We start from the raw sequence: 25,591 nt of genomic DNA, 5'->3' as shown, positions 1-25,591 counted from the left end.
TAGCTGCCCGTGTTTAGAGAACAGAATGATTCTCAGAAATACAGAAGCTCATGTGAGTCAGTAACATTTGACTTCCCATTGCCCTATTAAAAAGAAATACTTAGGGCGCCTGGGTGGCTCAGTTGGTTAAGCGGCTGCCTTTGGCTCAGGTCATGATCCTGGAGTCCCTGGATTGAGTCCCGCATCGGGCTCCCTCCTCAGCAGGGAGTCTGCTTCTCCCTCTGACCCTCCCCCCTCTCATGCGCTCTCTCCCTCTCTCATTCTCTCTCTCAAATAAAATCTTAAAAAAAAAACATTTAAAAAATGAACTTTTTTAAAAAAAGGAAATATTTTATTCTAAAATCAAAGCAAAACAAAGTAATATAGATGTGTAGAATCCAACAAATAAAAAATAGAGAGCTTGGCCCCTGGGTAGTGACAGGTTGTATACAAAATAAGCCTGTGATGCTTCCTTTCCCCCAGTTCTGTGAATGCCTTATATCCCCCAAGCTGAGACTTTTCCAGGTGCTCTAATAAGTGTAATAAACACACACACACACACACAACTATCTCCCCCCTCCCCCATACTTGCTGTCCCCTTCCTCCCCCAGTACCTTCCCACCACACCAAGATTTTCTATGATCCAGGAAGAGCTGCTTATCAGTTGCCAAAGAAGGAGTTGGTGAAACCCACATAGTCATAGCCAGCGAGGTGACTTCGGCCACGTGGGTCCACATACTGCTGCATGTGCGAGGCACAGAACTGCACCTGTTCTGGGGTTAGGGCCTGAAACACAACAGAGAGAGATACAGTCACAGGGCTTAAAAATAGCAGCTCCTTGGGGCTGGCAGTAGGCCCCGAACCCGGGACCCAGGGGGCAGAGAAATGGGGAAGCAGCAGCCAGCCCTGTTCCCATCATAGACCTTCTCAGAAGTTTGTAATTTCTAATGAGTAAGACCAGCTCATCTCTTCAACTCAGTCCTTACCTGAGGAGTCTCATCTCACTTGGACTACACACTTTATCCCATTCCCTAAATTTGGGTTATTCAAGAAATGGGAAAAGAAATAGCCTTAAAAATTGATTTTCAGATTTGGAATTGACCCGTATGGTCATTAGAGAATGACTATAATTTTCAAGCTGGGACAACACAAAATGAAGTGGCAAGCAAAGCAAGTGGTAACTTGTGCAGGACAATGTCTGAGCCAAAAAAAAAAAAAAAAAGGTGGGTGGGAAGGGTAGTTGCCAATGGTGGGCAGCCAGACCTGAGACAAGCACACTGTGGATTGCCATGAGAGCACAGTGACGCTAGACGCAACTGGAATCTGACCTGCTTCATGTCCTCTTTGGTAATATAGGCCTTGCCCTCTGCCAGGGCTTGGAAAGCATTCTCGATTTCATCACTGGACTTGATGTTCTCTGACTCCTTGTCGATCAGGAATGAGGTGTAGTCCTCCAGGGAGATATAGCCCTTCCTGTGGGAGAAATGGGCTCCCCTCTCTGAGACTGTGGGCTGTGACCTCTACATTGACCCCACTCCTCACGCCCTTGCAGCGAAGTAAACGCTGCTTCCCAAGCCCCAGCCTCCCTGCCCACATGAGCCCTCTGGCCGGACTCTCCACACAGTCTGGGAGTCTCCATCAGCACCTGTCCCCAGGCACTTCAAGCTTTTCAAGTTGAGTTGAAGACCTCTGTTTCTGGTCTTCTGTCATCCTTGGCATTAGAAAGATTTCGTCCCTAACAGTGACGGGATCCCTCCATGACTGTACTCCATCCCCACAAGCATACAACCCCACTCCCATCAGTCGGCCTCCAAATCATCCAGGTCCCCTTAGGACCTTATACACATGGAAGGATTCTTCTTTCAAGGTCCATTCTCAGGACGAGCTGAGATTCATAGGTCAGACGGAAACCAGGAATTGAGCAAATTACAGAGACTGTGCCTGAGTTGGAGTTGGTGCCATGAACTTCTGAGCTAATCCTGCAAGGGCACCAAAACCTGCCCAATTCACTTACGGTAGTCTGTATCTTCCTATTCTCAAGAGGAATTGGTTTCATGTTTTATGGATCATTTTACTCTCTGTGCCTGTTTCTCTAAACCCCATTCCCTACGATGGTCTGGCCCTTGGTCTTCTTCCTACCTCCCCGGATCAACGACATCCAGGAACTTCTCAAACTTGGGCTCACGTTCATCCTCCTCCACCATGGGCAAGTAATAATTGAGCCCTCTCAAGCAGGACCGGAAATCTTTGTGGCTCAAGCGCCCTGTCAGATTCTCATCAAAATGTCTGGAGAACAAAAACATTTTGTCAAGTTCAATACAGAACCAGATTAGAACAGAAAAGAACAGTTCTTGTTGGGTCAACTGAGGCTTTAACATGTCACAGGTCATCAGAAAACCAAGTGGGGAGCTTGCCTCTGTTTCTGAACTATTTTTAACCCAGTGAATGGAGCAAAGACAGTAAAATGTTGAGCATGAGAGAAATGTATTTTCAGGAAGCTCATAGACATATTAAAAGCCGTGCCTTGAAGCTAATTAACAGATCTAGATCTTCATTTAAGATCCTACCATGCCAACACTGAGGGGAAAAAATTAGCTATTTGGAGATTCATTCTGAATGGGTTGGAAAACAAAGAACCGATCAACTATGAAGTCATACTCACTTATAGGTTGTGCTAAACTCCTTTAGTGTCTCTTCACTCACACCTATGGTGTCTCTGAAAAGGAAAACATGATTAGCCCATGAAATAAAACAGGAAAATAGCGGAAGACATGCCATGTGGAATAAAGAGGGATGTTAGTGGATGTTATGCTGCTCAGGTCATCCGATTCAGGGGTTGGCAAACTATAGCCCATGGGCCAAATCTAGTCTGCCACTTGCTTTTGTACAGTTTAATGGGCTATGAACGGCTTTTACCTCTTTATGTGGTTGAAAATAATCAAAAGAGGAAGTGTTTCCTTAAACATAAAAATTGCTTGAAATTCAAATTCCGGTGTTCACAAATAGAATTTTATTGAAACATGGACACACTCATGAATTTGTGGGCTGTCAATTGCCCGTTCTCTCTATGACAGCGAGTGAGTAGTTACAACAGAGGCCACATGACTCACCACGGCTGACACATTTATGATCAGTCTCTTTATAGGAAAAGTTTGCCAATCCCCCATCTAGACAATAATGCTGCCATTATTACCAAGACCTAAAGCTGCTTTGATATAATTAATTTATTTAGAAAAAAACAAGTGAATTCTGCTCTTCTGGCTCTACACCTTGAATATTTCTTGCATTCTAGACATTTGAGAGGAACTTTTACAAAAGGGATGACTTCCTGAAGAGATTGCATAAGATGGTGAAGGGACCCTGAGAACTGGGTGGTGAATAGCTTCATCGGGATGGGAGCATGGTCTCCTGTTTCATAACAGACTCCCAAATAAAAAGGAATAGTCATTATGTGGGACAGAAAAGAGAGAGAAAGAGCATTTTGATTCCAGAGATGATGTGGGTACTACCTCTGAAGGAGCTCTTTTATCCAGTAACCCAAACTCTAGCCCCTGGGGCTAAGTTCTGACACCTAATCCCACGCACACCCTGCCCAGCCCTGGTCATGGGTCTGCAGTACTTGGCTTGGATCTGTTGTTCCAGGTTGTGCTGCATCCGCATGCCCAGCTGGTGAAGTTGGTCCCACTGCTGGGCCAGCCCGATGGTGCTATACTTGATGTCCAGGACCAGAGCCTCTTCCAAGCTGTCTCCCAGATCCTCGATCTTGGTCAGCTGGCGCTTCATGGCCTGGATCTCCTTCTGCTTCCGCTAGAAAGGACAAGAAGGAGAGAGGCAGTCATGCAGGGTACCAGCTCCAAACCAAGGGATGGTAGAGAAGATAAGAAGCTGATGAGTTTGTATTTCCCCTAGTTGCTCCTTTTTAATTATTCTCAGGACTCTTCTTGTCCTCTATGAAAAATGAACTGTTCAGGAAATCCACTTCCGTATTCCTCACTTATGTGACGGTGGGAAGGTTAGGTGATGTGACCTTGGTCATTCTGGTCAAGAGTTAGTAGTTACATGCTGCAGAGGAGAGGAGGAGCATTCCCAGGATGCCTGCATGGCTGGCTCCCAGAGATCGGCACCACGAGTTATCCACGCTGGGGATTGTGGCTGAGCTCCAGCCGGCTCCCCTGCGGCCACGCCAGCAGACTTCCACAGGATGCACCTGTCCTCCAGGCACATTCGATGCCAACCGCCTGCATCCAGGCCATGCTTTCTCCTGAGTAAGGGAGGAGTGAATGGGTTCTGAGGATGGGGGTGGGCCGAGACACTAAATGTATTACAAGGTACAAATGCCTGTGACCTTCCAGAGATCAGTCCCACCTGACAACATCTTCCTCTTTATTACTGAAGTTCTTTCATTAGGGACTAATTAGATTTAATTAATTAAATGTTCTCCTTGAGGTGGGGCAATAATGAAAATAAGGTTAAGAAACACTGTTCTAGCCCATTGCTTCACTCAACTGTTGAAAGATCATCTGGATTTAAGTATATTAGCAAATGATTTCAAATGATGATGGCTCCTGCACCTGTTTTCTTTCTTAATTATCACAGCGACTCTGTGACGCAGGTATTATGAGCTCTATTGTAATGACACAGAAATTGAGGTTACTGAAGTAAACTGATGGCTGTGCCCATGGAGCGGCGGTCAACAGCTAGAATGCAAGTTGCTGGCAGGGTTGGGACTAGACCCTGAAGTTCTTGACCTTCAGGCTGGGGAGTTTACTTAAAAGTACCACTAGGGTTGCCTTTAAGGCGCTTTCCTTGCACTCCTTGTAATTCTGGCAATATCCTCAGCTAATAAGCAAACGTTACTTACTTTATTTGCTTCCAGCTGGGATTCCAGAGTTCCTGTTTCTTTGAGCAAAGACCTAGTTAAGAACCAGAGAGAAATGTTATTCATAATATCAGAGGTCAATATTTCATCCAGACTGATTTCAACACCCTACATTTCTCTACTTCTATGTCTATTATATGGGTTCTCTGAAACGAATTTTCACACTAGAGTTTCATGAAACCAAACCCTTCTGTCAATTGGCAAGTTGCTAGACAGATAAGAAGAGAAGGAAGGTCTGCCCTCATTCTTCTATATCTACGAGAAGGCTTCTGTACCTTCCTCCTGGTTCTTACTCTCAAATATACCCTTAACCTAAAAACAAAACAAACATAATAACATAAAATACTGACCCGTCCAGAAAATAAGCCCTGGGCATGCAGTTCCAGAACAGGAATCAGACGAGAGAAAAGAGATATCACACATTAATACAAATTACTTCAATGATCGTCTTTCCCTAGATTTATGGAATATTCCAAATCTAACAGGAACCGTTTCACACTGCTCCCAGAGTCTCTCCCTCTCGGAGGAGCTCAGATCCTGTGTACACCTGCTGTCTTAGGACGAAGAGCTCGGGTGTCAGGTGATGAGCTCAGTGTTGGGCACACCCTGCCAGGGGATGAGGGACAAAACCAGAGGCAGAGGAGGATGAACTGTGCTTCCTCTGCCTTCTGCCAGATAACTTTTAGCTGTGACACAGGATTTCCTTTTGCTCGTTGTCTGGTTTTCCTTGTTGGGTTTGTAGAAACAGTATATATCACGGATTGTCTAAACCACCCCTTTAACTCTCAAAAGCCCACATTTCTGACCCACCTACTGGATACTGTCTGCTGACTTTGACATTTATTCTAATGGATTACAACCCTCCAGGTCTCCTTTTCCAGGTCATTTGCCCTGGAAGATGTGACAAATGCTATTTTCATGTATAAGACATTCTGCCTTTAACAAAAGCAATTAGCGTGGAGTATCTCACCGATTCTCACCACAGCTTCATGGTCAGGCAGCGTGACAGCTTCCTAGTTTCACAGTAGGCTCTGCCTTTGGTCATGACAATAAATACCCATGTGACCTTGAGCAAGTCCATTTGTCTACTGAGCTTCATTCCACACTTGGAGACAGAGTAATCACATCTGCTCTGTACACTTTTCAAGGTCGCAGGAAGAGGTAAGGGAGGTAGTGGGTATAGAAGCACTTTGTAAAGTGCAAACATAAGGGACTGTGTTATTTTAGACTTTAATTACAGGCAACAGGGGAAAAAAATGAGAGTTACCTAGGAGAGAATATGGACATGTAGACAATGGGCAGTGGTGTGACATTCTCGTTTCTTGATTTTGCAAGGATTGATTTAGAAAACCATCAATTCCAGATGAAAAGCACAGACAGGATATGGTGATTTTAGAACAACATAAATGCTGTAGGGCCCCCTCCTGCTCCCTTCAGATATGTATTGCATCCCTGTGGGGACGCAGGGATCATGGGTTTGGAGGCAGCGCTGCGTACCTGGTCTCCAAGATCCACTGAAGGAAGGCACTGGCATTCTGCTCAAACTCCTGGCGCATCTCAAAGTTCTTGACCTGTCTCGCCTCTTCCCTTTGTTGCTCCTGCTCCCGTTCCTAAAACCCCAAATCACAGATAGTGGAGTGAACACTGAAGACCTTTCTTTGCAGGAAAATAGCTGGTTCTGGGGCTCAGCTGCGCAGCTCCCCTCCTCCCAGTCTAACCTATTTCCCAGAAGCATGTGCTACGTGCTTCTACTTCCTCCTGCCCACCTCTCCTGCCTCCAAAGGGGAAGGAAGCTCCCGTCATGCCTGAAAGTACTTGCAGGTGTCTCTAAGACCAAGCCCAGTGACAAATAAGCTAGTAATAAAGGCAAATCGTCCTCTTCTCATTTTTTTCTAGGTGAAATCTTCACTTAAATGAACATAAAAGCAGCCTTAAAAGGAAAAGCAGTAACGAGCTGCCGCTCCCCCTGCTTGTGCTCGCTCGCTCTCTCTTTCTCTGACAAATAAATAAATAAGATATTTTTTAAAAAATAAAATAAAATTGGTGATATTTTGGTGAAATTCTTCTTTGTGAACCTTTTTAATATTTTCCATAGTTTCTATGATGAATATCATTATAGACAGATAAAAATTATACACAAACATATTAAAAAGGCACTTCGGAGGTAGGTATAAAATGGGGGGAAATCTATAGACTGTGAACTTATATACAAACCTCATGAACTTTCAAATCTCATGTTTAGAGCCACCTCCTGGAGCCCGTGTTTGCTTCCTTGAATCATTGTTCAACACCCAGAGGCATGAGAGGGTCTGAATTCCGGGGCGTAGGACTATACCCACTGTGACTATATTTCTAACATTTCCTTAGCCAGCTCCGGTTCATGACTGCTGTCCCAACATAGTTATTAACTGTGTCCTTTCTTTCTCAAAAGTCCCCCCAACTTGTATGATAAGTTAGGTGGCCATGCTCACCACCGTGGAAGGAAGTCTTCATTACCTTGATGACATCAGACAGGTGCTTCCAGAACTTCTCTAGCACCTCCATCGTTAACCAGGTGTAAGGGCTGGAGGGCACGTTTAAGGCCTTAATCTGCTGGTCTAGCTCTAGGAGATCGTTGAAGTCAGATTGGGCCCCGGCCAAGGAGGCCAAGAAGGCCTCGTGGTCCTTCTGCAGCTGCCGGATCTCGTTCAGGGAGACACAGTGCACAGGTTCCGACAGGTCCTCCTCGGTGTTCTCACACCAGTGGTTGAAAGCGGAAGCCTTGTGTGCAAATTCCATGAACAGCTCTTCAGCCTACAGAGAAAAAAGTCACCTCCATCTTTCCCGATAAAGCCCCTCAGCAAAAGAGAAGACTGAGGACTAAAAAAAGAAAAAGACCATATTCAAATATTTTCAGGGTCAGCACTCCAAGAGGGCAGAACTGAAACCACCGAGGACATGAAATCAGTGGGCAGGCAGGTGCATTTGAGGCACCAGCCCAGGTCCTGGCCCCCTGGTGTGAAACTAGTCAAATCTGTCATCTACAAAGAGGCTGAAGGACTCCTAGGGTTTTTTTAGTGCTAAGAGTCCAAATGAAGCAAGGGCCATTTTCAGTGATAAGATTTCATGATTTCTTATTCTGAAGTTGGAGCCCTAGTTCTTCCCGGCACCTGGTAAACATACAGAAGTAGGTGTTAAGTGAATGAATGCGTGAATCACTGAATCCACAGATCATTGATGGGATAGGCCCGTCTCTCCCATTCCCTGTTTGCTCCTTCTTTCTCTCCTCTGCTCTTCTGCACACCACGCCTCTCTGGTGTCTTTGTCTGTACCGAGTCCTTTTTCTGCCTTCCTTCTAAAATGTGTTCAGGGCTCAACCCAGTTCCTACCCTCTAATCTGTAGCCTTATCCCTATGTTACTGTCTGGAGTTATCCAGATGCTCTGAATGACTGAATTGTCAGCATTTCTGAACAAGAAAAATAGTATGGATGGTTCCAAACAGTAGGTGAGCAAAAATAGTTTTATTTTTTATTTTTTTTAAGATTTTATTTACTTATCTGACAGAGACACAGTGAGAGAGGGAACACAAGCAGGGGTGAGTGGGAGAGGGAGAAGCAGGCTTCCCGCCGAGCAGGGAGCCCGATGTGGGGCTCGATCCCATGACCCTGGGACCATGACTTGAGCCAAAGGCAGACAGACGCCTAATGACTGAGCCACCCAGGCGCCCCCAAAAACAGTTTTAGATTTAAAACACATCATAGATTTAGGGTAAGCAGTTTGTATTTCCCAAGAGATTTATCTGAGGCAAATATAAAAATGAGTTTTTGTTCCCAAAGGTGGAGATTAAAGAGGAGAAAATTGGCTCAAATGGAAGAGGGACTACAAAGGTATTACACCATTACATCTTACCCTGTACTCACTTCAGCAATCTTTTTGCTAAAATAGACCAGTATAGAGAAAGTTGATATGGCTCCCACACAGGAAAGACATAAAAACCTGCAAAGTACTTCATATTACTTTTGTAACATTATGGATCATCTGAGTATTTTACAAAGATTTTATAATCAGGAAATCAAATAACAAACCTCTTTGCAGTTTGAAAGTTAAGCAAAACAGAATCAGAAGGTAAAGTGTCTTTCTATGTAGAATGCATATATGTGTGTAAAGTTGCCCATAAATTGATCTAATTTTTCACTTAAGACTATTTCTGTAGGTAACAAGCCCTTCAGTAATTAGCTAAGCATCCAGACTGACTGATTTTTATCTGTGTGTTTGTCTCCTAATTCCCCTAATCGCCCACCTTCACTTGCTGCCTGGTATAATACTTCTTATAGTCTTCACTCAGCATCCTGATTTCCTTTTATTATTGATATTTTTTATGATCAACATCCAGTACCTTCACAGCCACCACTAGAAAGAACATTTTCATCACTTAAGCCTATATAGAACTTAGTGGCATGCACCGCATTTTCAGATCCATTATCTCTCTCAATCATCATCATGCAGACCAGCAGGAGACAGTGGTAACATGATCGTATTTCATAAATGAAAGAATCAAGGCTCAGAGATGTGAAGTGACATCTCTCAGCTAGGTAAGGTCAACACAGGATGAGAACTCGAGTGTTTCTTAGCGAGTGCTCCTTTTATTTGGTTAGAGAAAAGCGTAAGTCCTGCCAGCTTAGTTTTTCCATCCACCAGGACCATCCGCCTTTTTGTCCTTTTATTACATGTGCCTGGCATCCATCTCAAGTCCGCTGCATAACTGACAAATCAGTCTTAAAAAACCCTGATTACTTCCTGTTCAATAAGAATGCCCTCCTGCTCCTTTCCATGCACTTACTCTAATGTCTATAGTTTATCCAAACAGGAGTTCCAGTGGAATCCATTTCTGGATTCCATGACTAATATACAGATAATTGAGGCCTAATCGTGGCTTTTTTCTTTTACCTGCTGTAGGGGCAGCTGCTTCTCTAGCAACTTCTCTCTGTGGGCTGCAGAAGCTTCCAGCAGCTGTTCCCAGAGCCTCAGCAGAGCATCATGGCGCTCCTCAATGGCTTTGGTCTGTCTGTGCTGAGCAGCCACCAGTTGGTCCTTTAGGTCAGTTATCTCTGACAGTCTGTCTTGCTGGAAGCTCTGCAGACTGGCATCCAGAGTGTCCTGGGGAAGACCCAAAGAGAAGCTGTGAACGGAAAAACAATGTAGGTTCCCAGGGACCATTCACACCTGGGTTCCACCACATTTTTATCATGGACAAGATAAGGTCTAGGAAAGAAATAGAGTGAGGACCAAGCAAAAGGAAACATAACTTAGAGATTTAAGTGAATATTTGTGGTTGGAATTATGGCTAAGTTCTGGTGGATGCATGTTTCACAATCAGAGCTTAAGTTAGGTATATAATTAATATTAAGGGAATAATGGAGCATGATATGATCTTCATTTTTTGAGTCAAGACTAAATGCTTCCTACAGCTCACATCCTTTCTAAGACTCTTTTACATCCCCTGTTATATTTTGTGTACTGATTAGCAGCAGTGCATACTAGAGATCCTGGAAGTACACACACTAACAACAGGGACAGTTACACAGTGTGTGTGTGTGTTGTTGATACCAAAATCACAAAATTCTGGATACTACACTTCCAGCTTTACAGGGTGGCTTGTATTTGACCAATTCTGCCTTTGAGAACAACTTTAATTGCTGGATAAAAGTACAAAGTATCAGCTGTTTGAAAGAGATCAGAATGCAACTCAGGTCACTACACCTCAAGAATCAAAACTCTAGAGAGGTGAAATAGTAGTAAAATCAGAGTAATATTCTCTGTCACCTTTCCCTATGACATGTGGGCTGCACAGGCTAAGAGACTGAGGGGAAAGCAGCTGCTCAGAGCTCTTGATAATCTCATGAAATCAAAGAGACAGTTTCTGGGAAACCAGGCAGCCAGGATTTGAGCAGCTGTGGAAAAAGAACTGCAGAAAAGTTCGTTCAATCATCTACCTGCTTTCCCCTCAAGGCATCTAGGGGTTCCTAAACTCTATAGGACAGGAGTCCCAGAAGCCAAGCAGAAAAACAGTAGCAAATAGAGATGCTAAGTAGACTCCTCAATAGCCTCACAGTGCTGAGTTGAGGACACAAAGAGGAGTAGCTCCAACGAAAGGGATTTAGTTGAACCCTTGAAAGGCCCTAGGAGTAAAAGCCAACTGAAAAAGGCAAGTCCTCAAAAAAAAAAAAAAAAGATTATGTCTTGAATCATTTCAGTCCCTGGCCAAAAGTAGGGGTTGGATGGGGGAGGGGGGGGTGGAAGTGTTAAATTATAACTTTAAATCAAAATTCACGAGTTACATTATTTTAAATGTAAGTGGACTCACTATTGCAACAAAATGATCTAATTAGATAAATAAACAATACTCAACTGTGAAATTTTAGGAGACATAATCTAAAACATAAAGACACTCCACATTTCCATATTCATTGCAACATCATTCACATTAGCCAAGATATGGAAACAACTTGAGTGTCCATCAACAAATGAACAGATGAAGATGTGATGCATGTGTGTGTGTGTGTGTGTGTGTGTATGTAAAATGGAATATTATTCAGCCATGAAATAGAAGGAAATCCTGCCATTTGTGACAATTTGTATGAAACTTGAGAGCACATGTTAAATGAAGTAAGTCAGACGGAGAAAGACAAATGCCATTTGCTATCACTCACGAGTGGAATCTAGAAGAGTCAAACAGAGAAACACAGTAGACTGGTGGTTGCTAAGGGCTGGAGGGTGGGGGAAATGAGGAGAAAGTGGTCAAAGGATACAAACTTCCAACTAAAAGAATGACTGATTCTGGGACACTAATGGACAGCAAGATGATTACAACTAATAATACTGTATTATATACTTGAAACTTTTTAAGAGAGTAGATCTGAAATGTTCTCAACACAAAAAAGAAGTGGTAATTACATGATAGGATGGAGGTGTCAGATAGTTCTACAATGGTAATCACTTTGCAGTGTATAAATATATCAAATCAACAATAAAAATATAAAATATAAAGACGTAAATGTAAAGAAAGAAAAAAATTAAAGGATGGAAATAGATATACACTTGAAACACAAAACAAAACAAACAAACAAAAAACCTGGTACTCTAGTATATGAAAAAGACTTTAAATCAAGAAATGTTATTAGAAAGAACATTTCATAATTAAAAGTATCAATTCATCAAGATGATTTATAATTCTAAATGTCAACACACCTTTGTACCTAACTTCAAAATATATAAAAATTACAAAGTATTTAAACAACACGATTAACAACCCAAATCTGACAGGTAATATAAACCACTGTAAAATACACATTCTTTTTGGGGCACCTGGGTGGCTCTGTTGGTTAAGCGTCTGCCTTCAGTTCAGGTCATGATCCCAGAGTTCTTGGATCGGGATCCCTGCTCAGTGGGAAGCCTGTTTCTCCCTCTTCCTCAGCCATTCCCCCTGCTTGTGCTCCCTTACTTTCTCTCTCAAATAAATAAATAAAATCTTTAAAAAAATGCACATTCTTTTCAACTGTAAATAGACTATTCACCAAAACGTACCATTTGCTGGATGTAAATCAAGCTTCTAGAATAATATAGAATGTGTTTTTAAAACAAAGTGGAATTAAACTAGCTATAAATATCAAAAAGGATAATGAGAAAACTCCCAAGTGTTTGGAAATTCAGCAAAATACACTATGGAATAACAAATAGGTTAAATAAGAAATTAGAAACAACAGAAACATTTTATTTGAGTGATACTAACAGAAGTAACATATGAAATTGTGAGGTGCAGCTAAAGCTCTGCTTAGAGGGAAATTTATATCCTTACATCAAAATGCTAAAAAAAGGAGAATGTCTAAATATTTGATGATCTAAATATTTACCCTATGAAATGTTTTAAAAAATAAGTTAATCCCAAATAAAATAAAATGATAAAGATATAAAAAGATATTAATGGGATATAATACAAAGATTATAAGAAATACAAAGAAAAATAAAAACCCAAAGTTGGTTCTCTAATAAAAATGATGCTCACTTAGCAGCAGCAAGACTGGTGGGAGGGAGAGGGAGAAAAAACTAGCAAGTTACCAAATGGGAAGGGAAAAAAGCAGATCCTACAGACAAGAAAACCACAGAATTGGGGAATGGGATAATCCTAGTGTTCAGCTTCTGTGTATGTGGGCCATGGACGTGCCTGGCACCTGCCCAGGGGCAGTCCTGTTCTCACCTGCTTTGCCAGGAGAGTGAGGGAGGCAGCGAGGTCTGTACAATTGCCATTGGTCTTCAGACTTTCTTCTTTTTCAGCTAGAGAGCAAAGATGATTGATTAGAGGGGAAAAGTAGTTGCTCTTGAATCGGCCTTGATAAGGAAAAAAAGAAATATTTACTCTATGGCACAAGAGAGCCTCCTGACTCTGGGAGTGGATCATTTATTGGAATATGGGAGCAGTAGGGGTGATGGATGGTTTCTCTGGACTTATGCAGCATAGAACTGACTGGAACAGAGCTAGGGCCAAGGGAACTTGTGAGTGTTTTGGAAAACAGAGTAAAATTGCAGATTAGACATAATTTAGAAGTAATCGAACACACTGTTTATTTTTTAGAATGTTTTGCCATGGCTCTGCCCTTTTAAATATCACCGATGAAACCACCAATTCCCCTAAAATGTGTTTTCTGGAATTCTGGTTCTCAGTCACCCATCAGCATGTTTTCTGGGGCATGTGTGTGTAATTGTGTCCAGAAAGGGTAAGAGTGGATAAGGAGGGAGTATCTCTCTTCCATGGGAAGTGAGAAAATCCCAGAACCTTTCTATCAATGGAATTTACCAGTATTTCCCCTGGTCTTCACACGTCATACCTATCCAGGCCTCCACCACATCAGCCTTCCAGTTAAACTGCTGAAAGGCATAATCCTCTTCCAGTTGTGACTTCCAAGCATTTATCGTGCTGGAAAGAGAAGGGATCTTTTCTTTCAGAGACTCTATCTTGGCAGAAATCTTCTTGTGCTGAATTTTCTCCTGCAACACCAAGGTAAAGGGGAGAAGAAGAGACAGATATATGGGTGGATGTCCAGAACTAGAAGTTGAAATTCTTTAGTATGATAAAAAGGAGTCATCTCTCTCATTCCAAATAAGTAACTACTCTCCTCTGGGTCTAGTGCATTTATCTTATTTTTCATCCATGCCTGGGATGGTTATTTCCACTCTACCATTTGGAAGATCTTCTCGCGTTTGTCCACATAAGTAAGGCCTTCATAGTTGAAGTCCCCTCTGTTCAAGGCTCTTTGTATAGCACTTAATCAGTGAGGATTTGTAAAAACAAGCATTTAAATAAAAGAATGATTTTCAAGTCACAAAGAGGTTTCAGTCTGATCCTCCTCCCTAGAGGCATACAAAGAAATTTATTTACATTTTTACAATACTCTATAACCAAAGCATGCCATAACATCTTTATAAATGCCATGTTCTGCACACAATGAGTAGGAGGGTCAGCAAAGGATTTAAGGAAATCTGCAGGGTATATCTATAAGAACCTGAAAAAAGAATTTATAAAAAGCAGCAACTGAACAAATAATTATTTACTCAGAACAAAAACAACATAGCTAGTCAGAGAGTATGAAAATTCAATGTGTGAATTTTAGCACTGCTCATGATTCTATATTTGAACCAATCCCTTTTGGAAAATGAGCTTGGCCTGGAATCCCTGAGTTGCTCACCTTATTCAAGATGTCTTCTCCTTGAGCACATATATCTTGCACTCGGGTCTCATGGACAGCAAAGTCATTTTCCAATGTTTCATGCTTCTTTAGCAAGCTCTACATAAATGAGTCAGTGAGAATCAACACATCCAAGCCTGGACAATCTATCCCACCCCCGTTCTGACTCCCATTGATGCTACCCACAAGGATGATTCAGCTACACTGGCAGAGTAGGGGAGCATCCACTTCTTCCTGCACAGAGCCACTAAATGCCTCTCCTGAAGCTCTTCATTTGCCAAAAGGGAAATCTTACCAGAAAAGAAAGAGACAAAGGAATACAGTGATATTCTTCCTAACTTACTATGTGAACTTAGGCTTTTCTGGACTTTAGAATGAGAGTGTTGGTCAAGGTAAAATATAAGAATTCCTCCATTTTGAAATTTATATAGTTCCATGAAACATTGTATCTAACAGAAAGATAATAAGTATCATCTTATACTAAGAACTGACTTAGGGACACCTGGGTGGCTCAGTCGGTTAAGCGTCTGCCTTTGGCTCAGGTCATGATCCCAGGGTCCTCTCCCTGCTCAGCAGGGGGTCTGCTTCTCCCTCTGCCCCTCCCCCTACTCATGCTCTCTCTCTCAAATAAATAAATAAAATCTTTTTTTTTTTTTTTTTTAAAGAACTGACCTAAAGGCAGCTAAAGAGAACACTGAGCTGTTTTGAATCTCAGTCTTAAACTTCTCTGTGCCTACCTGCTGCTGGAAGGATGGAGAATGGAGTGAGGATGAAGCCCAGGAGCAGTGTGTCTCCTCCTTCTCTATATTCTCCTGAGTGTTCTGGAGACCAGGCAGCTCTGCCCGCCGCCACCCCCAACCTCAAGGGCCTGGGCTGCCTCTGCTGTCCTTGCCTCCTCTCGTCACAAAGGCACCCCATCCACTTTTCCTTTTACATTGCTTACTAACCCGGGCCAAGGAAGAAACAGATTTTGTGCGACTATCATACTTTTAACCACCACATTTTGAAAATATAAGAATTACTGATACATCGTGTTCTTAGGCATTAAAATAAGATGATTATTTCTTTAAATACAAGATGGGCTACATGATCTTGTATGACTGTATTATATTTCATCTTGATGCAGAAACCTTACATGGAGATTGGACACATGATCCACCATATAAAATAGACTGATTTAGCCGTGTTTTCACATACACATAACGCATGAAATAAAGTCTCTTCAACATTGTCACCTTCTGTTTCCAATCTCTTTTCTGTGCTTCCCCTTGGATACCTCAGAAGCTCATCAAACACAAGTTTCCTTTAAATAAAATCTAGGTATCCCTTTTTCAAATATATTCCTAACTAGCCTCCTTAATGTTGTATTAAAAGTTGGTAAGGCCAAAAGCTTAAAACATATTTTAAATACATCTAATGTATCTCATAATTGCAAGAAGTTGATCAGAATCATCTCTTCTTATATATTAAACAAAGGGAAAAGATGAGATCACAGGAAGAAAATTGAAATTCAACAATAGGTAAACAACTCTCTTTTCTTATATTAGCCAATCTATATGGGGTCAGGAAACCAAAAACTCAGAAAGTCAATTTTTTCTTCATGAAAGATGACATAGAAGGGCTAGGTAGGGCGCCTGGGTGGCTCAGTTGGTTGAGCGACTGCCTTCGGCTCAGGTCATGATCCTGGAGTCCCTGGATCGAGTCCTGCATCAGGCTCCCTGCTCAGCGGGGAGCCTGCTTCTCCCTCTGACCCTCCCCCCTCTCATGTGCTCTCTCTCTCTCTCATTCTCTCTGTCTCAAATAAATAAATAAAATCTTTAAAAAAAAAAAAAAGAAGGGCTAGGTAGATAGATATCTTAAGGTAATAGTGAGGAGTATTAGCAATAAAGCTCATAACATCTTTTCCTGGAATTTATATGTTAGTGCAAGAACTTCTCACTAAAATGGGCCTTTGAATGTGATGGTCTACAAATTCCTATTGAAAGATTAGGATTGGCAGAATGGGCTTAAAAATCGGACCCAACTCCATGTTGTCTACAAAAACCACCCATCAGTTATAGCCGTGGGCAGGTGTGAAAGCCGCGCGCTGACCGTAGGGGGCGCTGCGGAACAAAGCGTTGGAGCCACTGGACCTTCACGCGCAAAAAGATGAACCACACTGTAGCTCTAGACAACAGTGAGCTCTACGTGGATTGTGGACTTAAAATTAAAATGTAAAGCTCTCAACTTTTGGAAGAAGACATAGGAGAAGATCTTCAGGATTCAGGGCTAGGCAAAATGTTTTTAGATTTGACACAAAGCACAGAAAGTTAAATACATAAAAATGTATTTTTACAGTTAAAACAGTTAAAGCAAACAATCAAACATTCTTATCAGAAAAATGGGCAAAAGAGGTGAAGAGACATTTCACTGAAGAAAATATACAGACGGCAAATAAGCACATAAAAAATCAGCCGTAAGGGCGACACACATTAAAACCACTATGAGATATCCTGCACTCCTATCAGACTGCCTAAAATAAAGATGGTGATGGCACCAAATCCTGGCAAGGATGGGGAGAAAGTCGGGATCACTCACACCTGGCTGGCAAGTGTGTAACATGGTAGAGCCACTCTGGGAACAGTTTGGCACTTTTACATTTTTATCTATTTAACTGATTTTACAAAACCAAATATGCCGTTATCCTATGGCCCAGCTATTGGACTCCTGGACGTTTATTCCTGAGGAATGAAGACTCATGTTTACGTGAAAGCCTCTGCATGAATATTAAATGCAGCTTTACTCAGAACGGCTCAAACGTGGAAACAACCCAGATACTCTTCAACAGGTGAGTGATTAAACTGACACATCCATCCCATGAAATACTACCCAGCAGTAACAACGACATGCACACAACCTGAATGAATCACCAGACAACTATATGCTGAGTGAGAAGCCAACCCCCAAAAGGGACATACTGTATGAGCTCATTTATACATCATTCTCGAAATGTCAAAAATCGTAGAGGCGTGGAACAGATTGGCGGTTGCCTGGGACTAAGGAGGGGGTGGGGCCCGAAGGGAAGACGGTGTTCTGTAAACGGGTTGGGGGTGATATACTGCATCCTGACTGCGTTGGGGTCTGTGTCACCACTAGAGAAACCTGGGTAGGTGGTACATGGGACCTCCCTACATTCTTACAGCTGCATGTGTATCCACAATTCTCAAAACCCAAGGTTTCATTTAAAAAAGGGAAGCTTTTGGGAGTGTTTGGGATGAAACCTTAAACCACTTAAATGTGTCCCATGTGTGCACACGTCCCAAAAGGCTTTTCAAAGGAAAGGGGTTGGTAGCGTGAATTGTGCGCTATGCAGATCTTAAGCTTTCTCTTGCCCATGTAAGCCTTTCCTTATTTCATCACGTAAGAGTCAATTAATCTCCACAGAGAATTCTTGGTAAATCCCTAAGTTTTAAGACTAGTAGGCACACATCTCAAGGTCCCAAGAACATTATTTTCTTATGATCACTCTCTCAAAAGCTCTAAAAGTCCATATTAACTAGAGATTACATGGACCACTTGTTCATTTCTTTATTGGTACACTCTATACTGTATTTAAAAGTATGTCTGTAAATTGTGGAACTGGTCCACCTGCCAGGTAGCCCTGCTAAAATTATATTTTCTAGAAACCATAACCAATGCCCGAGCATAACAATCTTTCCAATTCAGTGTAACTGATTTGAGGGAATCTTTAGAAAACCTAACCCTACGAGGGAAGGCCTGTAACCATGATGACTTGAAGTCACAGACAGACTACAAATCATGAGATTGAGCTTTGAGTCCCACCTTCACACCTGATTGATCCCATGATCTTGGGCAAGTTACATCATCGGACCTTGATTTTTCATATTTAAAACTGGCAGGAGTATCCATATTTCCATCATCTCTTTCTCCCATGAGGAGAAAGATTCTTTTCATAGATGAAAGTGTTGACTACATAAGAAAAGATTCAAATCAAAGCGGAGATCTCAGTCAGTCAGACTGTGGCTCACCTGAGTCATGGCCAGTGTGTCTCCAGAGCCCCCTCGGGCAACCATAGCTTCCTTTTCACTGATCCAAGCTTCCTCCTCCTCCGCATTCTGCATGAATTCCAAGTACTCCAGGGATTCCTCCAGGTGACGCCCTCTGCAACAGGCGGTGAGCCCCAGTGAAGATGAGAAGACAGCAGGACCCAGGGGAGCACCGCACATAGCTTGGCCGCACGAGGCAGCTGCAGTGGGACTGGGCCACGGAACAACCCGACCTGAGCTCCTGTGAACCGGGGAGGCCCTGGCCCCAGAAGTTCCGTTTTGTGGCATCATCTGCTCTCTGGGAATCTTTGCTGGGGGAAGGGAGCCTTGTCCGAACACGAGGGCCCAGACGTCAGAGTTGGAGGACAGCATCAGTGAAGTATGTCTCCTTCTACTCAGAGCACCGTGGTTCCTCTTATACAGTGAAGACACCTGCAGTGCTAGAAGTTTCCTAGTATTCCCCAGAAAGACATGTCTTCCTACCACCAACAGGTATGGAATCACAGGCAGAAATTATTCTGTTTGGCTATCTGGCTGCAGGGTTCTCACTGGCTGTATGGCTATCAGGGAGAAAATATATCCCCTCGTTCTTTCATTCCTAGGGGCTGCTCACAGCACTAAGCCTGGGGGGGTGTCGTACAAAGTAAAACAGACCTAGGGGCATGACCTGGTGTGAAGCATTGGCGCATGAGGCCAACAATGATAAAGGACGGTTGCAAGAAAGCATGGGAGCAGAGGTGTGTTCAGACCACAGAGGTGGCAGCCTCCTCACCTCTCCCTGGGGTCAGTGGGGGCAAGCTGCGTGGCAGACTGGCATCTGAGCAGGGACTTCGATGATAAATAGAGATGGGGAGTTGGGGAGAGCAGCCAACACTAAGCCGAACACCAACAACCCAGGAAGATAGCTGGGCTTCCTATCCCCGACTCACCGAGCTGCCGCCAACTCTTTGAGCTCCTCCCAGTGTTGAAAAAAATGAGTCAGCCGTTCCTGGATCTCCTCTTGTCCCACAGCAGCCCTATCTCCCAGCCTGTCTGCCGCATCCAGCACACTCTGAAGAACACACACCCATGTCACCTTACCCCACAGACTCTCCCCATTTAGTCAGAGTTCCCTGGCAAGGTATCCAGCCCTTCCCACCCTCCACATCATTTATAAACCCCATGGTACTTGGGGTGGTCTTGAAAATCTTGGGAGAATGAAGACACCTGCAGTCAGGTCCATCACACTAAATGTCCCCTTGTGCAACCTCGGTGCTTCTACCAGGCTATGCTCCATGATCTGCTTTCTGGATTATTCATGGTCATAGTGTAATGCAGAGCTGTCTTCTTCCCTGCGACTCAGCTCAAGTACAGCTTTTCCAGATGTCCCAGACTGCACCCTAATCACCAACAATTGTGTCTGCGGTATTGAAAGTGTCCCTTCCGGGGAAAAGCATAGTCCCTGAGCAGATTCCTTCTATTCATAGAAGACAACATGCAGAGGAGGGAAGAATGCCTGTAGGCTCTGTGCCTAGCTCCCTGTGGCTCTGCATGCCACCTCCCCATTGTGGTAGGTAGGTAGCATCACCCTACTGATCCACAGATCTCAACTCTTCCTACCTGGATGGTGGGTTCGTGGGCCACCAGCTCCCCCTCTAAGCGCTTGTGCTTCTTCAGCAAATTCTGCACCCCCTGAAGGTCCCTCCCATAGTCCTGGGAGCTCACGCGTAACAACTTCTCCCTGGGACCAAGGAAGGAAACGGAAAACATAGTTTAGATATTCCAGGTCACCCTAGAGCAAGGGTTTTCTAAGAATGGGTGTGTGGCTGGGGGTGGGGAGGTGGTAAATTCTGGAACACTGGGGGGTCAGTAACCACAAAGACAATTAGTGCCAGAGGCTTTCTGCAAAACTCCTGACAATACAAATGAAAATTACCTACTGGTCCCCACTATGCCCACAGCTGTGACAGCCTTTCCATTCATTCCCTTGTCTGCCTACCTGTGTATCTTTTCTTCTTTGCTCAAAAACAGGCACTAATGTTTCTCTTTCAAAAAATGTGAAAATTATATGCACACACATATAAATGACCCTATGTACATATATGGCCTTCATTATTTTTGTCTATTAATATCAATAATGAATTTAGGTAGAATGGGTTAAAAAAAAGCTGATACTGCAGGAGTCATGGCTGTTGGATCAGTTCCAAGCGTAAAATGTTTGACCGCCACCACAAAGCATAGTAAAAGACTACACAGACAAGATTATATTATCTCATTGTTTCTGACGTTCCCAGATGTCCTCCTTGCTGCCTGGTGCACAAGGCTTCCCTCTAATTCATTGATTACCAGCGAGAATCAGCAGGCTTATAGAAGAGGAACACGGTGAGGCAGGTTAAATGGGAAGTAGGGAAAATAATTTGATTTACCAAGATTTTCCCAATCATACTTTTTACAACAAAAACAGAATTAGTAATGAAAGCCTGGCAGGTACTGGGTAATGCTGGCCTGTGTCCAGTTCGGTGGCACCTTAGATTCCCAGGATGGAGCTAGAGTGTATTGTGCTGAGCAAAATAAGTCAGACAAAGAAGGGCAAACACCATATGATTTCACTCAGATGTGGAATTTAAGAAACAAAACAGATCAACATAGCAGAAGGGGAAAAAAAGAAAAAGAAGGAAGCAAACCATAAGAGACTCTTAAAGATAGAGAACACACTGAGGGTTGATGGAGGTAGGTGGGTGGGGGATGGGCTAGGTGGGTGATGGGGATTAAGGAGGGCACCTGTTGCGATGAGCACTGGGTATTATATGTAAGTGATGAATCACTGAATGCAACTTCTGAAACTAATGTTGCACTGTACGTTTCTTTTTTGTATGTTAACCAACTAGAATTTCAATATTTTTTTAAAAAAATGACAAGGATCTCAGCAGTTGAGTAAGTTGTAAAGGCCCAGCTGTCTCATCCAGACATTACACATTCTATGAACTATCTAGAACAAGCAAGCATATGTGGTTTCTTAATTTTATTCCCAGAAGGTATGTGAATTGCTCCCCACTTCTCCAAGCCTGTCCCCTTCTGCCTGCATACAGTGAGGTAATTTGAGAAAAATAAAACCAATGTTAACTTTAGGCTAAGGCAAGCATGGTTAAGAAGTAATACCAACTGTAATAAACAATTACATATTTCATTTCAGCACCAAATGGGAACATGTTTGGTGGATCATCTATTCTCTTTGGTTATTGGTGCAGTGTGAGCTGACTGTACATACTCTATCCATGATTCCTCATCATCTAGGTCCTGGAAGAACTGGAACAAGGCATAAGCCTCTTTGAGTTTCTCATGGTGTGTGGCTGCCAAGTCCTGGACATTCAGGAAGCGCTCGTTGACATTATCCCTTTCCTCCACAATCTGGTCAACATTGAAAGTCCCACTGGAGAGCAGATCAGCAGCTAACTCATTCAGGTCCTTGAGTGCATCCTAGAAAGCCGAGGTGGTCTCAGTGAACAGAACGATACAAGCATTAAGTAGACCCTGGACTTTAACCACCACTGGTGCAGGTTCAAAGTCTGGGTCAAATAGACTGTTTTTGAAGATAGTCAAACTGATGATAAGCTCTTTTAACTCAGCTCAGATGGGGGCAAGATCAGAGCAATGTGAGTAACATGACTGTAATACTCAAACTGCCCATTCGCCTTCTGGTATTCTCCCTTGTTTTTTCCTCCTCTTCCCAACTGGAAAATGAGTGTGAGTAAGTGTGTGTCTCCAAACATGACTGTCTTCCTCACAGTCCTGAGTCTGACACAGATTGATAGATAGAAGTATTCAAGAAGAGCTACTCTACCATAACATTCCTAGGCTGACCATGTCCAGAACACACCCAGACTCTTCTGCCTGTTTTCACTCTAACTGTCCTTCTAGTATTGTCATGGGGAATGTCATCAGGTCCTAAAGCTCTGGAACTTAGAAAGCCTTTGACTTCTTGTCCTTTCTGTGCCTATTTCTGCCACCAAATAAAACTGATAATATAAAATTCTCCAGGATGAAATCAATACCTGCCAACATGTTTATCACTGCTCCCAAAACACATTTCTGCTTGATATTGGAATGCAACTGGAATTCTCCATAGAATTTCCAGAGTGTATATACAGTTCAACTTCGTTGCACATGATATCCCCCTCTGATATTTTTTGCTCTCTGTAATTATGTAAAATAAACTTTCTTTCAAAGGCCAGATCAAATATGAGCTTTGGAAGATAGTGAGTTTAGATGTATGCCTCATTAAAAAGGTAGACAAGATAGCTTTAGGATCCTCTTCCTGGATCCTCTTCCTTAGAATCTGTAGTTTCATGATAATTGGTTAGCAGTGACCATTGCCACAGCTCTGCAGCTCATGGATTTGACCTGGTATAATGACTGCTGGCTGAGAACGCTAAGGTCAGTTTTGCAAGAAAGTGTTCTCAAATGGCCTCCTAAGATGAGAGAGGAAAGTCAGAGGCATTTCCATTCTGCCCAGAGGAGTGAGACTCCAACACTGCTTACCTCTCGGGCCAACATCTCTGTTTCCAACAGCTGATGTTTCTTGAGCAAGTTTCCTGCTGAAGCCAAGTCTCTGGCCTGATCTTTCATGGCCAGCAGGGTCTCTGCCTGCGAATAAAGAAATATGCAATGAAGCTGCCAGATGAAAACTGTCTTTAAGGAGAACATTAGCAACCATATCCCCCAACTTTTCCCAAGAAAGTCAAGGAAATTGTTCATGCATAAATCCATTTACCTAGCAATTAGTTATTAAGATCCCATGCCCCCATCATTCCGGGTGCAATTACCTCTGAGAGCCAGAACTTAAAGTCCTGGATGCCTGTGTTGAACCTCTGTTGGCGACTCGCCTCGTTGAGCTTCTGTCCTTTGTCAATTGTTTTCTCAAGCAGGTAGTTCCAGTGTTTGTCCAGCTCTTCCAGCTGACCCTAACCCAAAGAAATTTGGGGATCACTATGATCTTTAGGATCCTGAGTCCTGTGACAACTTGAAGAGATACTGTAGGGGCCTAGGAGTTAGGGACTAGCCAAAATCTGCCAACCCTTGAATGCCATACATTTTTAAACAGTTATGCTTAATCTGGGAAACAGGAGGTGTTGGAACAAAGTTTGAGGAAAGGGTCCTGGGCTGCTTACAGAGGACTGGTGCCAAAGAGCCAAAGCTCTTGGCAGTAGGGATAGAAAATGTCAAACAAGCATGACAATGCTTAAGAATTAGGTCTAAAGCTTTCTCAGAGTCCTAGGTACTGAGTTTGAGAGAAGTGATAAGGTCTGAGCAACACGGTTGCCTGCTTTCTTTGTGTGACAGTCAGAGGGAAGATCGCTAACCACAGAACACACTCCATATCCCCACCCATGGAAACTCTGAAGGAAGAAGAGGCTTCTCCTCATGCGCCTTTAGCCCAAGCCATCCTGAGCAGAACCCCTACCTTCATGGTCTCTTCATTGCCGTCACATGCCTCCCGCTCAATCAGAGAGTTCCCCAAGTTGAGGACTCCCTCCACCTCCTCAGCTCGGCCCTGGACCTCATTTTCAAAAGCCTGGTGCTTCAGGTATTTTCTCTGAAGGGAAAGCAGAGACTAAATTACCCTGTAATCTAAGGAAGCAAGATAGATAAATTCTGTTTCAAAGAAAAAGTTAATGTTCTGTCATAACCAACGGTGACTTCTGAAGGACCCACACCTTCACATTAGACTCAGAAGCCCCTGAGGACAGACAATGGTCTCAGCAGTGAGGAAGCATTCTGTGTAGGGAGACAATCCTTCATCCAACAATCTGGGTATGCCAGAGTTTTCCAAGATTCCTGTTTTGAACTTGCCTGAATGTTGGTGGGATCTTTGTAGGATTCATCGCAGGCTATGGGCAGCATCTCACTGATCCATTCCTCCAGGTCCTCAAGGTCATGGTGGAATTTTTTGAGGTCAGCATAGTCACCAAGTTTTGTCCGCTCAGCAATCAGCAGTTCTTTTAGAGCATTCCATCTGGAGGAGGAAGCTAGATCACTCTCTGCCCCCGACCCTTCCACCAAGGTCTGATGCCATATCTGCAGTCTTCTCATTTGCCAACTTGTCCCTTCTCCTCTCGTTATTTATGGATTTATACGTTATATGTAACATAGCTATATATTATTTAGCTATATATTATATATTATAATATTACAAATAATGCTCATATACATATTATATTACATGTATATTATATCTAATATTACATATTATATTAATAGATTTAGTTGTTGCATAGTCTTGTTATTTTCAAATATAAAATACAGTGGTTAAGTCAGTAATAATTAAGTTGTATTCCATGCCTTTCATTCTGTGAGTCTAGATCAGAAATGTTTCCAAGTGTCAACATAGTTTTAGGCATTTAGAAATGAAAAGAACTCAGAGTGTGACCCCCATCCTCCATGCTAGCAAAGAGGTCACTTTGCTGCATCTTCCTTAGCTCACAAAACACCTGCTCAGGCCTGACCTGTCTAGCACCCGTTGGAACCGAGCAGCAATCTCCTCCTTGGCATAGTGGTCATCAGCTATGAGCTGCTCCGCAACATGGTCCAACTCAGTGATCTTATTTTCCTAGATAGAGGAAAAGAAAAAAGCTCAGATGCCTGGAGATTAGGCCTTCAGTGCAATCCCAGACTCTCTCCTAGAAAAGAACAGAGACACCCTTTATGGCTTCACAAAGGGGAACAAAACCAGGGCCAGAGGGTAAATGCCACGAAAGTGGCTTTTAATTCAACAGGAGGAGAAACTTTAATAATGACACTAAGGTGGGCTCCTGTGATACTGACTCCAGTGGTACTGAGCTCCTGTGGTACTGAGCTCCTGTGGCACTGACTCCTGTGGTACTGAGCTCCTGTGGTACTGACTCCTGTGGTATGGACTCCTGTGGTACTGACTCCTGTGGTACTGAGCTCCTGTGGCACTGACTCCTGTGGTACTGAGCTCCTGTGGTAC

The 25,591-nt window shown here is 43.0% G+C and overlaps 1 protein-coding gene across 1 annotated transcript; it reads right to left on the bottom strand.

Annotated features, from left to right (window-relative positions):
* Positions 1 to 304: 304 nt before the first annotated feature.
* Positions 305 to 24,195, bottom strand: LOC102738176 (spectrin alpha chain, erythrocytic 1-like). The gene is made up of 20 exons (XM_081825358.1): positions 24,065 to 24,195; positions 23,427 to 23,564; positions 23,143 to 23,247; positions 21,872 to 22,080; positions 20,224 to 20,344; positions 19,554 to 19,675; positions 18,607 to 18,739; positions 14,579 to 14,677; positions 13,721 to 13,880; positions 13,093 to 13,169; positions 9,786 to 9,995; positions 7,355 to 7,651; positions 6,356 to 6,468; positions 5,209 to 5,226; positions 4,841 to 4,892; positions 3,599 to 3,786; positions 2,642 to 2,695; positions 2,119 to 2,265; positions 1,308 to 1,452; positions 305 to 765 (listed from the first exon to the last, which is right to left on the bottom strand). The coding sequence occupies exons 1-20, from the start codon at positions 24,068 to 24,070 to the stop codon at positions 640 to 642; spliced, it is 2,520 nt and encodes an 839-aa protein (XP_081681484.1). The 5' UTR covers positions 24,071 to 24,195; the 3' UTR covers positions 305 to 639.
* Positions 24,196 to 25,591: the final 1,396 nt, after the last annotated feature.

The sequence above is a fragment of the Leptonychotes weddellii genome, chromosome 6 (genome assembly GCF_054177405.1).
Source record: "Leptonychotes weddellii isolate Sample4059 chromosome 6, ASM5417740v2, whole genome shotgun sequence".
Lineage (NCBI taxonomy): Eukaryota > Metazoa > Chordata > Mammalia > Carnivora > Phocidae > Leptonychotes > Leptonychotes weddellii.
Note: the sequence above shows the minus strand (reverse complement) of the source record. Positions and strands in the feature narration are given on the sequence as shown.